This window comes from Lynx canadensis, chromosome D4 (genome assembly GCF_007474595.2).
Source record: "Lynx canadensis isolate LIC74 chromosome D4, mLynCan4.pri.v2, whole genome shotgun sequence".
In the NCBI taxonomy this organism is placed as follows: domain Eukaryota; kingdom Metazoa; phylum Chordata; class Mammalia; order Carnivora; family Felidae; genus Lynx; species Lynx canadensis.
In genome coordinates this window covers 63,170,698-63,184,613 of record NC_044315.2, presented here as the reverse complement: position 1 = coordinate 63,184,613, position 13,916 = coordinate 63,170,698, and the positions used below count along the sequence as shown (strand labels likewise).

Genomic DNA, 13,916 nt, shown 5'->3' with positions numbered 1-13,916 from the left:
GAGCCTGATGCGGGGCTCGAACCCACAAGCTGTGAGATCATGACCTGAGCTGAAGTCGACGCTCAACTGACTGAGCCACTCAGGTGCCCCTTAGTATGTTACTTCTTAATTATATCAAGTCAAAACGTTCACCTTAATACAGGTTGGGGGAAAAATAAACAAAATACTTGGCTCTGGGTTTAATGGAGAGCCCTAGTTTTCCCAAGATGGAAATAGCTTTAGTGTTTTGTTTTTCTTGTTAGTAAAATTAGAAAGACTTCACTAAATGTGAAAAGAGATAGGAGAGTTCATCTCAGATACCGGATAGTTAATCTTTAATAAGGGAAAATATTATTTTATACTATATCGATAATTCCAGTGGGAAGTGATTTGCTTTTCCCTTGTACTATCTATGAAAATGGTTTTATAAGGATATAAACATAAACACGATTTCAAGATGAATAGATTATTACAGGAAAACATTTTAGTGGGACTCAGCCTGGCCTGACAGTAGAACCCTGTTTTGTTATTGGTTATCTCCTTCTCTGCTTAGAGAACCACTCATCTCAGCTCTCCTGCTTGCTAGCTACGTGGCCTCAGGCAAATTCGGTGAACATCGCTATCTTCATATTCCTATTAAATTTTTTTAACGTTTATTTATTTTTGAAGGGGGGGGAGAGAGAGAGAGAGAGAGAGAGAGACAGAGAGACAGGGTGCGAGCAGGGGAAGGGGCAGAGAGAGAGCGAGGGAGACACGGAATCCGAAGCAGGCTCCAAGCTCTGAGCTGTCAGCACAGAGCCCAAAGTGGGGCTTGAACCCACGAACCGTGAGATCATGACCTGAGCTGAAGTTGGACGCTTGACTGAGCCCACCAGGCACCCCCATATTCCTATTTTTTAATCTGTGCAGTGGGACTTCCCTATCGATTCAATAGGTTTTCGTTCAAATAAGAATGTAGTTGTAAAGCACCTAGCAACTGTCCCAGGCAAAAACAAGTGTTTGATACTATCTCTCGAGGCTGCTTTCACTTGGCGAATCTTCTGCATGGCATTTCCTGTCTTCTCAGACAGAATACACTTCTTTTTCTTCATTTGGATTCACAAAGCACCTTGGGCACCTCTGATTCAGTATGCCATATTATGACTACTCACTTATATCCACCTTCCTGATTATCTGTGAGTTCTTCGAGGACAAGGACTGTGCAGCTAATCATTTTCTGTATCTCTGACATTTACATCAGGGCCTTGGTTCGTAAGTGAGTGGTTGCATTAAAATTTTTTGATTGTGGTCATCAAAATAGATGCAAAAGGACACTTAGTAACCTTTTTAATGTTTGTTTTTTTTAATGTGCTTCCAGCTTACATCTATTGCTGAATGTAACAAAACCTTTCTCTTTCTAAATATTGTCCTAGTCACTAAACAAGATTGGCCTCCCACATAATTGGTCCAAATTTCATAAATGTGGTATTACATAGGTCAAGGTGTCTTAAAGCAGCTGGGGTTTAAGTTAGACATTACTAAGAACTTCCTGAGGATTCATGATTGCCACGCCCCAGAATAAACACAGGACTATTGAGAGAAGATTGAAGTTCTTGAAGCCTTTACCTCAGATTTGATTAGTGTTGAGTGGGTTCAGCGGTATCCTGCTTCCAGTAGAGGAATGGATTAGCTGACCTCCCAAGATAACCGGCCTTGAGCCTGTGGGTTTGGTTTGCTAAAACCACTTTACTGTACCTGTGCGCTTAAGGTTTCCAGAGGGCTTTCTATCCTTGGGAAAGCCATTAGGGGCACTCCACGGGGATCCTCGGGTTTGGATTTGGAAGGAGATCCTTGTGTTCCTTTAAAGTTATGGACCACACACATTCCCTGCAGGATGAGGGGAAAAAAGACTGGAGTCAGACTAGAGCCATCTATGCCTGGGCACCTCTGAGGATGGCAGGCCTTTCCCCCTAGAACATCGCTGCCATAGTGACTGTCTTCTTTTGAGCCAGTGGGTCATAGGGGCCATGCAAAGACCTCGGGCATAGTTTAGGGTGTCTACTGAACTTGTCTAGGGGCTGATGAAGCATCTGACTGATAACCACATGGCCAGTGGTAATCAATCCACCCCACTAAGCCTGTTTCCTCACCTGTGAATGGAAATAACACCTATCTCACAGATCTGAAATGATTAAAAGACACAACGACTGTAAATCATCTTATAACAGCAGCATAATTTATTGAGGGCCACTCTGTGTCTGGCATGGCCTGAGGACTTCACCTTCCTTCATTTAACCCACTCAGCAGTCTTACAAGAGGGACTATTATCATATTCAACTTGGGTAAGGAGGCACAGAGAAGTTAGAGAACTTGCCCAAGGTCACACAGAGATTTCAACTCCACAGCCCCTTAATCATACCACTCTACTCTTTTGCCTCTTAACAAGCGCCAAACATATAGCAAATGATCCATGCTGACGAGTCTTTCACTCCTAAGATGACCCTCCCTAAATTATGTGACTACTGTTTGCTTGAGATTAAATACCTCAAAATCGTGGCACTTTTCCTTTATTGCTTCCATGAAAATACTTTCCCTCTAAACGACTGCTCACTTTTATTTCTTACTGAGGCCCTCCTTCATAACCGAGTCTGTTTTTACCATCTTCTCTGCTTCTTTTGCCCTCGTAGAGTTTGTCTGTCTTTTTCCACTGTCTTCATTGTTCTGCATCTTTGTTTCTATACCCAGTATCTTTGAATCTTTCCTGTCACTCTTCAAACCCTGCAGAACATTTATATAAATATTCTCTACTTGGCTTTCTTCCACCTCACTCTCCAGCTCTGCTTAAACCCCCTCGATTCAGGAAATGGGGGAACTGGGAAACATAGGAACTCTGAAGTTGGAAAGACCCAGGTCAGATTTATAGCTTATTGGCTGGGTGGCCATTGAGTAAGTTATTTATCTTTGAGCCCCATTTTCTTCATCTGTAAAATGAGGATAAGAATAGTGTTAGGGTTGTCCTAGGAGCACATGATTTGGTGTATATACAGATTAGGGCACGTAGTAATTGCTCAACTAATCACCAACCCCTGCCCTGGATGCTTTAATCTTCACAATAATGCATATGTGCTCTAAAGTATGCTCCTGAGTATCTCACAGAGTCTTCTCCTCCTGTCTTCCTGTCCAAGTCTCCACTTTGGGAGGCTTCCAGTCTCTTCGAAGACATCTTTCCCCTCCCATTTCCAAGCTCAGTGTGTGTGTGCATGTGAAGTGTGCACATGTGCACATGCAGACAACAGGAAGAGCATGGGGTCTGTCTCTGCCAGGGTAATTCAGCAACAGTTCTGGGTCTTACATAAAGACCATTTGTGGAAAACAAAATTGGACATTTGCCATCAACTGGGAAGGCAAGAACAGAGCAAATAATAACTAAGTGGTAGGAAACAGGGCTGCCAGTTAGTGAGAGAAAGGAAGGTTAATACTAAGGCAGAATTTGTACATGTGGCCTTAGAAAATGCAAAGGATGTCACAGATTTCATCCCATAAAGACCTCATGAAATACCTCGGGACAGTCTGTACCGTTCTTCGTCTCTAGCTGGGGATGTTGGTCCCGGGACTGATGGACAGCAAAATTTTTTGGCTTTTGAGCCTAAGCCTTCACTGATGGACTATTGATCTGTCTTTGAAAACCCTCTCTTCTCTTGAAGTCACCTGTGCCCTTTCCAAACTCTTTTAAAAGCAATCATTGGGAAATATCTCCTATGAGAGATCAACACCTCAGGATCATTCAGCACTGCTTTTCCTGCAGCTTCACACAGACAATTTGCATTGAAGTCCTTCATCTTTCACTTTAGAAAGAAAGCCTGGATCCATTTAAAATAATTTGGAATTAAAATGGAGCTTCCCCATCTCCATGGGGAGATCAGTGTTTTGAGCAACTGGGAGCATTTCCTGTATCTCAGCAGGTAAAAATGTTGGAAACTCTGAGTTAGAAGTTAGGAGAGGCATAGGTGTATTTAGTGTGTTGGGAAGGGCAAGGAGGAAGGCTAGGACAAGGAAGAATCATCTATGTATGATGCCAGTCTCTATGGGTGCTTTGGACCAGGGTAGGCAGAATGGGAGGAGGGACATCCGGACTGTGATGGCTATTGTCTTTTAGGGGAAGCTTGCTGAATATTATTAGGGGATTCATTTCATGCACAACATAGGACTCTCCAGTCCCAGTGATTTACTGTAAATCCTTCCAGGTATACTTTAAATCCCTGAAGAGTATTTACAAATTGTACCTCTGTGGTATGCCCTTGTGATAAAATACTACACAGCAAGAAAGATAAATGAATTATTGAGACATGCTACAATGGATGGATCTCAAAATAATCATGTCAGGTGAAAGACGGCCAAGAAAATGAATATACACTATATAGTTCCATTCATATGAAATCCTAGAAAAGGCAAACTAATATAGGGTGTTGGAGAGATCAGTGGTTTCTTGGTAATGAGGGGAATGGATGAGAGAAAGATATATGTATGTCAAAATTTATCAAATTGTACACTTCATGTGGCATCTATTATCTGCCTATTATAGTTCAATAAAACTGTACAAAGACAAAAATAAAAATTAACCTCTTCTCTTCCAGTCCAACTAAGATTGAGAAATTTCCTAGTTGATCAGGTGGTGAGGCCCCCATCTATTTGAGGAACTAAAATCATCAGAAAAGTAAAGATACGGAGAAAACTGTATCAGCCAAAACTCTTCTCCAGAAAGATTATTATATGTGGTTGAGAAGCCACTTAGAGTGGAAATAAGCGGTCTGAGAGCCAAGTGCAGGTGAGAGCAGAAGCCTTCTAAAAAGCCTGGGAGTGGCTAGAGGAGTGTTTTCATACTGCAGAGTGGGATATGCAAGTCTGGGCCAGAGCAGAGTTTCTGAGGATGCGGGAGAAGGGAGTGTCTGCTTCCACCCAGGCTCTTTGTTTTCTGTTCTTCCCTCCTTAGTTTCTGCTCTCGATACATTCTGAACAGATATTTAAAGAACATTGCTTTAAAAATAAAATAAAGAACACTGCTTTGAAGGTACGCCAAATTACTAGTCTGCTGGACCCCAGTCCACAGCCCAGTGTTGAAGGAAGCAGAGCAAGCCGTCCTCCACAGGCATTCGTCTTTCTGACCCCTTGGGGGAACATGCAGTCAGATTTCTGAAAGGGTGCTTGAGAAGTCATTTTTGTAGCAAAAGGATGCGTAATACTTGGAAGAAAGTCGCAACTCACAAGGCTGGGGCAGGAGGAACACGGACTTACACTGTGAAGTCTGGCTAACCTGACAGCCTTGCAGAGGGCACGAGAGGGAAAAAGGTAGAAAGAGGGAAGCTAACCTACCAGAAACAGGGCTACAGCAGTGCCCAGGATGAAGCCCGCAATCACGTCGGAGCAGTGGTTCCGATACTCAGAGACCCGATTAAGGCCTGTCAGGAAGGCTGTGCAGAGGGTCCCGAGGCACAGCACTGGTTTAGCCAGCCGACTGCTCTTTGTCTTGATTGTGCTTGTGATGTACATCTGGAACAGGACAGAGACCAGCAAGTGACAGGCAGCCTCCTTGTGCGGTGCAAACACATACATGCACAGACATGCACCAGCACATGCAACAGGGGCCGCGCCCAAGTGGCCACACTGACTAGTTGAACAATTCCACTAAGTCAGGTAGGAAAGAATTTGGGTGGGAAACCAGTGCAGCAAGAACAATGGATGGCCGTCTCCTAATCATGTTTTGTGTTCTAGTGGGCCCGTAAACAGAAATAGCGATGCAGAGAGTGACCGCATAATGAACATCAGAGTGTGCAAGTTTTATGCAACAAATTAAAGAATCACTTGGAGTATAAGGAAGCCCACATAGAATCTCAGATACCGAAGAAACCTTCTGTGAGAATGAATTTTATGAAAGAGAAGGCCAGGTAGGCGAGTGGCTAATACGTTTTACTTTTGGTGTCTCCCAGAGTTCTAGCTGATTCTTCACACTTGTGAGCAACAAACACAAAAGCATTGACTGGTTAGTTGATTGGCTGCATTAGAACTTCCAGATGGGTGTGTCACACAAAGAGGTTTCAGTTGTGCTAAATTCTCACGTTCCTTGGAACAGCTGTGATCGGCTCTCTGCATTCATTTACTCTGGTGTTTAAATTTTTTAAAAATGTTTTATTTCTTTCTGAGAGAGAGAGTGCAAGCCGGGAGGGGCAGAGAGAAGGGGACAGAGGATCTGAAGTGGGCACTGCGCTGACAGCACGAGTGAGTCTGAGTGAGGCTGGAACTCATGAACCGCAAGATCATGACCTGAGCCGAAGTTGGAGGCTTAACCTACTGAGCCGCCCAGGTGCCCCTACTCTAGTCGTGTTTGAAATTATTGAAATCTATGTGTTTTAAAATATCGAACTTTTCTATGGGTTCCCCGACATCCAAAAGGTTGGGAAAGGAGTTCCTGACCTGAGGAAAAGATGATGAAATTTATGGCACCTGAGATGTGGGCTGTTCTTATCTATTGTGAGGGGCTTGGCAACACTCTTAAAGTTTCATCAGCTCAGTTATCAAATGTATGTCTGGTGGCCTAGAGCCTCTTTCAAAGAAGTAAACACGGTTCGATCACCTGTGCAATGGTTATAAGAAACCACTAGAGGGCATTACTGATCCATCCCATCATTTCTTTAGAACCGATAAATGAATTTGCAACTCTGAGAAATAGTATGCTAATACTTACAGTCTACAGTGTGTTTGTATGGCCTGAGCACATACAGGTTCAGTGGATGCATTTTACAATGTTACAATGGAAACTTTTACTTTTGTAGAATGTTTCAACAGTGGTGTGAATACAGAAGATGGAATTCTCTATCACATGTAATAGATGACCTACAAAAGTATGGTTTGATCAGTTACAAAAATTAGAGCACATTACACCATTCTGGGGCTGTATAGGAAATGTTACTTAACATCTACACTAGATATATTTAACTCTAGTATTTTATCTTTTTATGTTGTTTTAATTATACCCTTTATCAATCTTTCCTATAAGATTACAAACTATAAGAACAGGGGCTTAGGGTTAGTGTTCTTCACGGTATTAACTAGTCCTTAGGAGATCTTTGTTGAGTAATTTCTGAAAGCACTTCACACATAACAGGGGCTCAAAAAATGTTCACACAATTGGAGTCTTGTATCACGGTTTATCTGATTATAGTCTGTGGGGCATGATTTGAATTGGATTATATCTGAATCCTTGAAAACATCTGCTTTTCTGAGCAGACTTTTTTCTCAAAAGAAATTTGTATCTCATTTGATGAGACAATAGATTATTATGAGTAACAGATTTATTTTTATAACGTTCTACAAATTTCACACCTCAGTGGCTTGAGTTCGATAAATATGGGTAGGAAAAGGGTTCAGAAGTACATTGCTTCATAGAACTTAGGCTGTAGATAATTTAGAACAAATGGATATTTTGAAAGTTGGAGAACATGCCAAATGCCTGAGAGGATTTTCTTTGTTTAAAGAATACATGGTCGGCCTGCCTATCTATCTATCTATCTATCTATCTATCTATCTATCTATCTATCTATCATAAAGCAAAGCTCACCAAGCTATGATTGATCTGTGTGAGGCTTCTATATTATCTATGTGCATGCTTCCTAACAGGGGGCAGCTGAAGTCATTTTTTCTCTCCTATTCATTAAAGAGCAGGTTTGAAAGGAATAACTAGGAAGACTAATTTTGGGTAATTGGTGGTTGACAAATTCATCCTATAGATGTGATCTTGTGAATGTGATGCCAAGGAGCCATCATTTTAAAGAGAATATTCAGCAGTTTACTTGACGCTGTACTGAGTAGACCAGACGTGTAGTCAGTCCCCTTCTTTCCACCCTGAATGTAGGCATCCAGGTGCTGGCAGGGACGCCCTTCAACTGGAGGCAGAGTCTCAGCAGAGAGTGCAGTTACCCTCACTTGAGGGGGTGGGAACATGCTCTCCTGGGAGGTGGGGGCGAGTCTTGCTCAGAACCTCTGGGAAGAATGGATTATTTCAAAGGGGTCTTTCCTCTGCCTTCTCCTTCCCTTCTATTGAGACTCACTAGACTAGTCCTACCTGGAACATAAAGTTCAAGTAAGGAAAAGATGTGTTTTTGACCAATAGTTGTTCTTCCCCAGGGAAATGCATAGGCTATCGGCCTTTGAGCTGATCCCTCTACTTGTGTGCTCGTTTCTAAGGAAGCATAGGCCAGAGAAAGGGGAGATGAAGTCATTTCCAAAATGGATGCAATTAAAGAGTAGGAAAGTAAAAGGGACAGCATGGTTTCTTCTTGTATTTTAAGATGTGGGACCCACTTTAGGTTTTCTCTGTGACGAAAGCAAACAATGTAGAGAGAACATTGTACACTAGCGGGGGCAGTCAAAGCCTGTAGGATTTGGGGAGCAGGGACAAGTGAACTTTCGGGTGTTGGGGATCTGGTAGGATCACCCTTCTGTTCTGGGTAAACGGTGAAGAAGAGTGTCGGGAGGAGCAGAGGAAAGCTGTGTTTTTATCCCAGGTCTGTTGCACTACCCACGCAGCCGTTCACATTAATGCCCACACCTGCAAACTTGCAGGCAGGTGTGAGAAATGTATGCTGTCCTGGAACCAGTGGAACTTTGGCAAAGAGTGCTGTTGCGAGCAGTGGGAGGATCCCCGACAGGGTGCCAGAAGCCTGGGTCCCAGGTCTAACTGTGGGTTCTTACCTATTTCTCTGGGGCTCAGTTTCTGCATCTGTAAAATGGGAAGATTTGACTAAGAGATTATCCACATTCCCAAGCCAATATCCTCCGGCAGCTCGGTATGTTACCCTGGGGTGTTGGGGCGGGGGGGGGGGGGAGGCAACGGTATGGTGCTATGCAGGAGAAACATGTTGTAACAGGACTTTAAAAATCACTCTAAGTGACTGTGACAAAAAAATGAAGGTGAGGAGGGCAGAGAGACATGTATCCCAGCCAACATCTCATCTTGGGAGTGCCGGCAAGACTGGGCTACTCACCGTGGCATATAAGGCGGAATAAATGCTCAGAGCGGCATGTTTGGAGGGAAAGGACCTCCGAGCCTTTTCTATCACTTCCATGTCCCCGGTACAAATGTTGCCATTGTTTATGAACTGGTGGTGTGCTCGGCAGTCTGTACTGGTGTAGTTCGGCTTGCACACTGTCAGGAAGTACGGGGTTAGGTGCCCCGTGACCACCTGTCCGGCGTTTACAAAAATGTCAGTAGCAAAAAGTCCGAAGGCAAATACCCCTACAAGGAGATTTGAAACGATTAGCAATGGTGAGGTGCACCGTCGGTTGGTTTTGTCCCTGAGAGGAAAACATAGCAGTGAGAGTCCATCAGAACCTACCAAAAATGATCTCGCCAAATTGTCTCCCCAACCTTTATCTTGCAGGGAGTGGTGCCTGCTTCCCAAATCATTATTCCATTCAAATTGATGCAGATATTCTGCGGTTAGCATTTTATCATTTTGTATAAACCAGAAGCAGCATGTTCTAATGGAAAGGACTAGATTTGGGGAATCATACAGATTTGGGCTCCATCCAGCCCCAACGTTGCTGACATTCACAGAAGTTATTTGCCTTCTCTGAACCTTGGTACCCTCAGTCACAAAATGGTCGGGGGGAGTGATACCTCTTGGGGGGCAAGATTAAGTAGGATAGGTACAAAATACTCCCTTTGGCGTCAATAGCTACTCAACATCAGTTAGTTCCCTTTTTTTTTTTTTCCTGTAGAAAATATATTCTGCCTGCTCATGTTTGGAAATGCAAATACTCTGAGGAGGGGATATTTATGACATCATGGCGGCTGAAGTGAATGAGGTTGTTAGGGAGTTATCCTTAAAGATAAAAAAGGTCATTCCAGAAACCTCGATTGAACTGGATGTTTCATTTGACAGTTGGGCAGAGAAAATGAGAAGAAAGGGAGAGTGTTAAAGAAAAATGTTGGTGACTGTATCGGTTTCATACAGCTGCTGTAAAAAGTTACCACAAACAGAGTAGCTTAAAACAACACAAGTGTATCTTCTTAGAGTTCTAGAGGTAGGTTTCCCTGGGTGAAATCAACAGGATAGCAGGATTGTGTTCCTTCTGGAAGCTTGAGGGTAGAATTCATTTCTTGCCTTTTCCAGATTCTAAGGTGTTTTACATTCCTTATCTGTGACCCCCTTCTAGCAATTATGTCACTATGACCTCTGCTTCCATTGTCACATTTTCTTTGACTCAGAGTTTCCTGCCTCCCCCCCCCCCGCCTTTTTTTTTAAAGTTATTTATCTTGAGAGAGAGATTTTGAGTGAGAGAGAGAGAGCGAGAGCGCGCGCGCAGGGGAGGGACACACAGAGAGAGAGATTTCCAAGCAGGCTCCGTGCTGCAGGCACAAAGCCCAGCGTGAGGCTCAAACCCACGAACTGTGAGATCACGACCTGAGCTGAAACCAAAAACAGGACGCTTAACGGACTGAACCACCCAGGCACCCCCTCCTGCCTGCCTCCCTCTTATAAGGACTTTTGATTACATTGGGTCCACCTGTCCAACCCAGGATAATCTCCTCAACTCAAAAGCCTGAGTTTAATCACACCTGTAACTTCCCGTTTGTCATATAAGGTAACAAATCCACAGTTTCCAGGGATCAGGATATGGACATTTTGGGAGAGGAGGGCATTATTCTTTCTGCCACACTGACTTTGCTGTTTGGCTGAGAATCCTGTGGGTAGGCTGTATTTCCTGGATTTTATCTGTCCTCTGGCAAATTCCACCGGATTAGTCCCAATAAGATTGAACATGGTAGGGCAGAATTCTTTATAGGAAGCTTCACTGTGAACTCTTTCAAAGCCTACACAGTACAGCTATAGATTATCAGTGCACTATCGTCTGTTAAAAATATCAAAGGGGGCTGTGCAGAGCCGAGGTACATACAAGTTACTTGAAAGGATAAAGACTTCCCAAATGCAGCTCAATTATGGGAGAAGTTGGCAAGTGTGAGAGTCAGCATTAACCCTTGTAAATGTCAAGGATCTGCTACAGTTTCAGTTAAGTTTCTACCCAGCTTCGACTCCCATATTCAATGTCCTCCATCTGCAAATTGTGCTGACATCAGCACTGAAAAGTTGATCCATTATAGCAGAAGTGAAGACAAGTTTGGCTGAAACCTTCATCCGGTTTTCATTTTGATCTGTATTGATTGCTATAATTTTCTTTTTTGTGGCTTTGCCAGGATGTGCTTTATCACAATGAGAACTGGCTCTTTTAATAGCTTCAGCCAGCTCACTCTCAGAGGGTCTGACCTCTGAGAGTAGGCAATCATTGATCATTCGTGGCAATTTTCCCCCCAGGTTCAGGAAGTCTGAATGGTTAGAGATTTTTTTTTTTTTTTTTTACACCTTTAAGCAAGATTCTTAAAGACCAGGTCTCTGGCTTTTTCAAGGGGCAATAAGTCTGTCTGGGCATACTTTTCCAGGAAACCAGGGTAATTTATGATTTGAAAAAGGACAAGTGCCAGCACTTTCCTCTGGCATTTTATTTGTCAGAAGTGCTTCCAATTAGGGCGGGTTTGTTCTTTCTGAGACAGGATTTCTAGGCTCCTAGGATGGGTGTCTGAAATGCCAGCTCTGTGGTCCATGGTGATTCTGTGATGGGCAGTTCTCCTATTTATTGTCCTGTGATATTTTGCAGAAAGTTGCTTTCCCTCTTCTTTGCCTCCTTAGGCATCATCTCTGCTTCTCCTAATGGCTTAACAAGCATCTGCTTTCCAAACATTTCATTCCGGTGCATTTGATCTAGCTTCAGAAGGGCACTGTTACAGGCCACCTGAATGTCACAGGCCATGCCAACAAAGGGCAGCAGAACCTGAAGCAGCGATTCACAGACAATGTCCTATCACACAGGGCTTTTGTAAGACACTCCAGCCATTGCCCTTAACCCTGAGCTACTTGTGTGTATTTTACAAGCCTCAGAAGCTAACAATAGCTCCTTTTGTCCTCAGGGTCAGGTGGAATACCATTTATGGTCTCTGTATTGCAACGTATGATTTGAAGGGGATGTTTTTAAAATGTCTATAGAACCTACCTTGGTGTCAAAAAATTCTTTAAGTGAGGTCATATTTTTGAAATTTTAACAGATACATTTTTCATTCCTATAACCCTCCCTAGTGGGTTCTATTTATCTTACGAATCTGCTCCCAGTAGTGTTCCTTGCTTCAGGGGAGCTGATCGCATTTATGAATGAATTTATAAGCTGACACAATAGCCTAAAAGTAAAGTGCTTTTGATTTGCCAGAGCTGTGTGCTTGAGACACTTGTTATTGTTGTTGCTTTGTTTGGAATTCCAAAAAGGCTCGGATGGGAAGACTGAGAGCCACCCTTGGGGGTGGGGGGGGGGGATGTGGCTGAGGATGTCACACAAGGAGGCTGAAGGAGTGAAGAGGCACTCCCATGCTCCCTGCCTCACGCTGGCTGACAAACCCAGGGTCAGGGCAACAGAAATCTCCAGAATGATTTCTGGAAATCCATTTGAAGTGTGTCCTATCCCTCTCAGGGTGTAGCTCAGGAGCCGCAAGCCTTTTAGAGAAGCTTCACACCCAGCATGGTATCAGACGAGGGTACCTGCATTAGCAACGGCAGAAGATCAAATTGGTGGAGCCCAAGGGCCTCCTCACAAGACTCATACGTTCTGGTGTGGTGTGGGGTAAGCAGTTGTAAATTCCCACATCCCTAAGGGATGACAGGCATTAGAATGCCGACAGGACCAAGAGGCTAGGAGGGCCTGAAATTAGGACAAAGAGATTGATTATGATGTCTGTGGTTCTTGTCAGGATGCCATAGATCAGCTAAGGAAACCTAAGCATGCCTCTTCTTTGTTGTTTGTTTTTTAAAGTTTATTTATTTATTTTGAGAGAGACACAGACAGCGCGAGTAGGGGAGGGGCAGAGAGAGAGGAAGAGAGAGAGTTCCAAGCATGCTGCACACTGTCAGCACAGAGCCCAACGTGGGGCTCCAACTCAGAACCATGAGATCGTGACTTGAGCTGAAACTAAGAGTTGGATGCTTAACCAACTGAGCCACCCAAGTGCCCCGGCCTCTTCACTGTGGTGTAAATATGACACCCATCAGGCAAGCCCAAGGATAAAGAAAGAGGAAAATGAAGGTATTAAAAAGTCCTTATTTTTTTCCTCAGGATTCTATCTGGGTCCATCTGATCTCAGTCTGTCTATGGACAAATTAGGGTCTTTGATCACTAGTAATTTGGGACATGGAGGTCAAATTCTGGGACCTGGTCCCTACTATGGAATCATTACAGTATTCTACCCTTTCACTCAACCATGAACGTAGAAAAACAGTGACATAACCAGGAAATGTGCATGAGGAGAACCACCAAAGCCACAGATAATTGGCATGCTGGAAAAACAGGACTCATACTAGGATACCATTAGGCCTTCCAAACAAAGAACTGGGAAAATACATAACCGGACTCCGTGGTATGAAGGAGGATGCTATTGCTTTTCACACAGGTGCCCTTCATTAGGAAACCTAGCCCCAGATAGTAGGTTGGGAACGGGGTGAGTAGGGGCTGGTGGGTGAGGGAAAGACTACATTCCTTTTAGCCACAAAGATCCTGTGACCTTTAGAGGTGGGGCTTCTAAATTGAAGGCCAACTGTTCTATATTCAATTATAAATGTGTAATTTACAGTTTAATATGGCACCTAGCTGACAGCCCCTGGTGGAGCATCTCTCAGTTGTCTACTAAAGTATACATGGGGCTTGTGAAAAAAGATGGAAACTCATAATGTCAGCCCAAAGGGAGAATCAGCAAGGGATTTCCATTGTCAATAATTGACATGGAGTGAGTTTACTCTCTGTCTGTCTGTCTCTGTCTCTGTCTCTGTCTCTGTCTCTCTCTCTCTCACACACACACACACACACAC

The 13,916-nt window shown here is 43.6% G+C and overlaps 1 protein-coding gene across 1 annotated transcript in view; it reads right to left on the bottom strand.

Moving 5' to 3' along the window:
- PLPPR1 (phospholipid phosphatase related 1) overlaps positions 1-13,916 on the bottom strand; it is a 128,242-nt gene that overhangs the window by 5,288 nt on the left and 109,038 nt on the right. The window contains exons 4-6 of the mRNA XM_032595661.1: positions 8,997-9,247; positions 5,329-5,505; positions 1,714-1,845 (exon numbers count right to left, since the gene is read on the bottom strand). Coding sequence (XP_032451552.1) covers positions 1,714-1,845; positions 5,329-5,505; positions 8,997-9,247 — 560 coding nt within the window. The remainder of the gene's footprint in view (positions 1-1,713; positions 1,846-5,328; positions 5,506-8,996; positions 9,248-13,916) is intronic.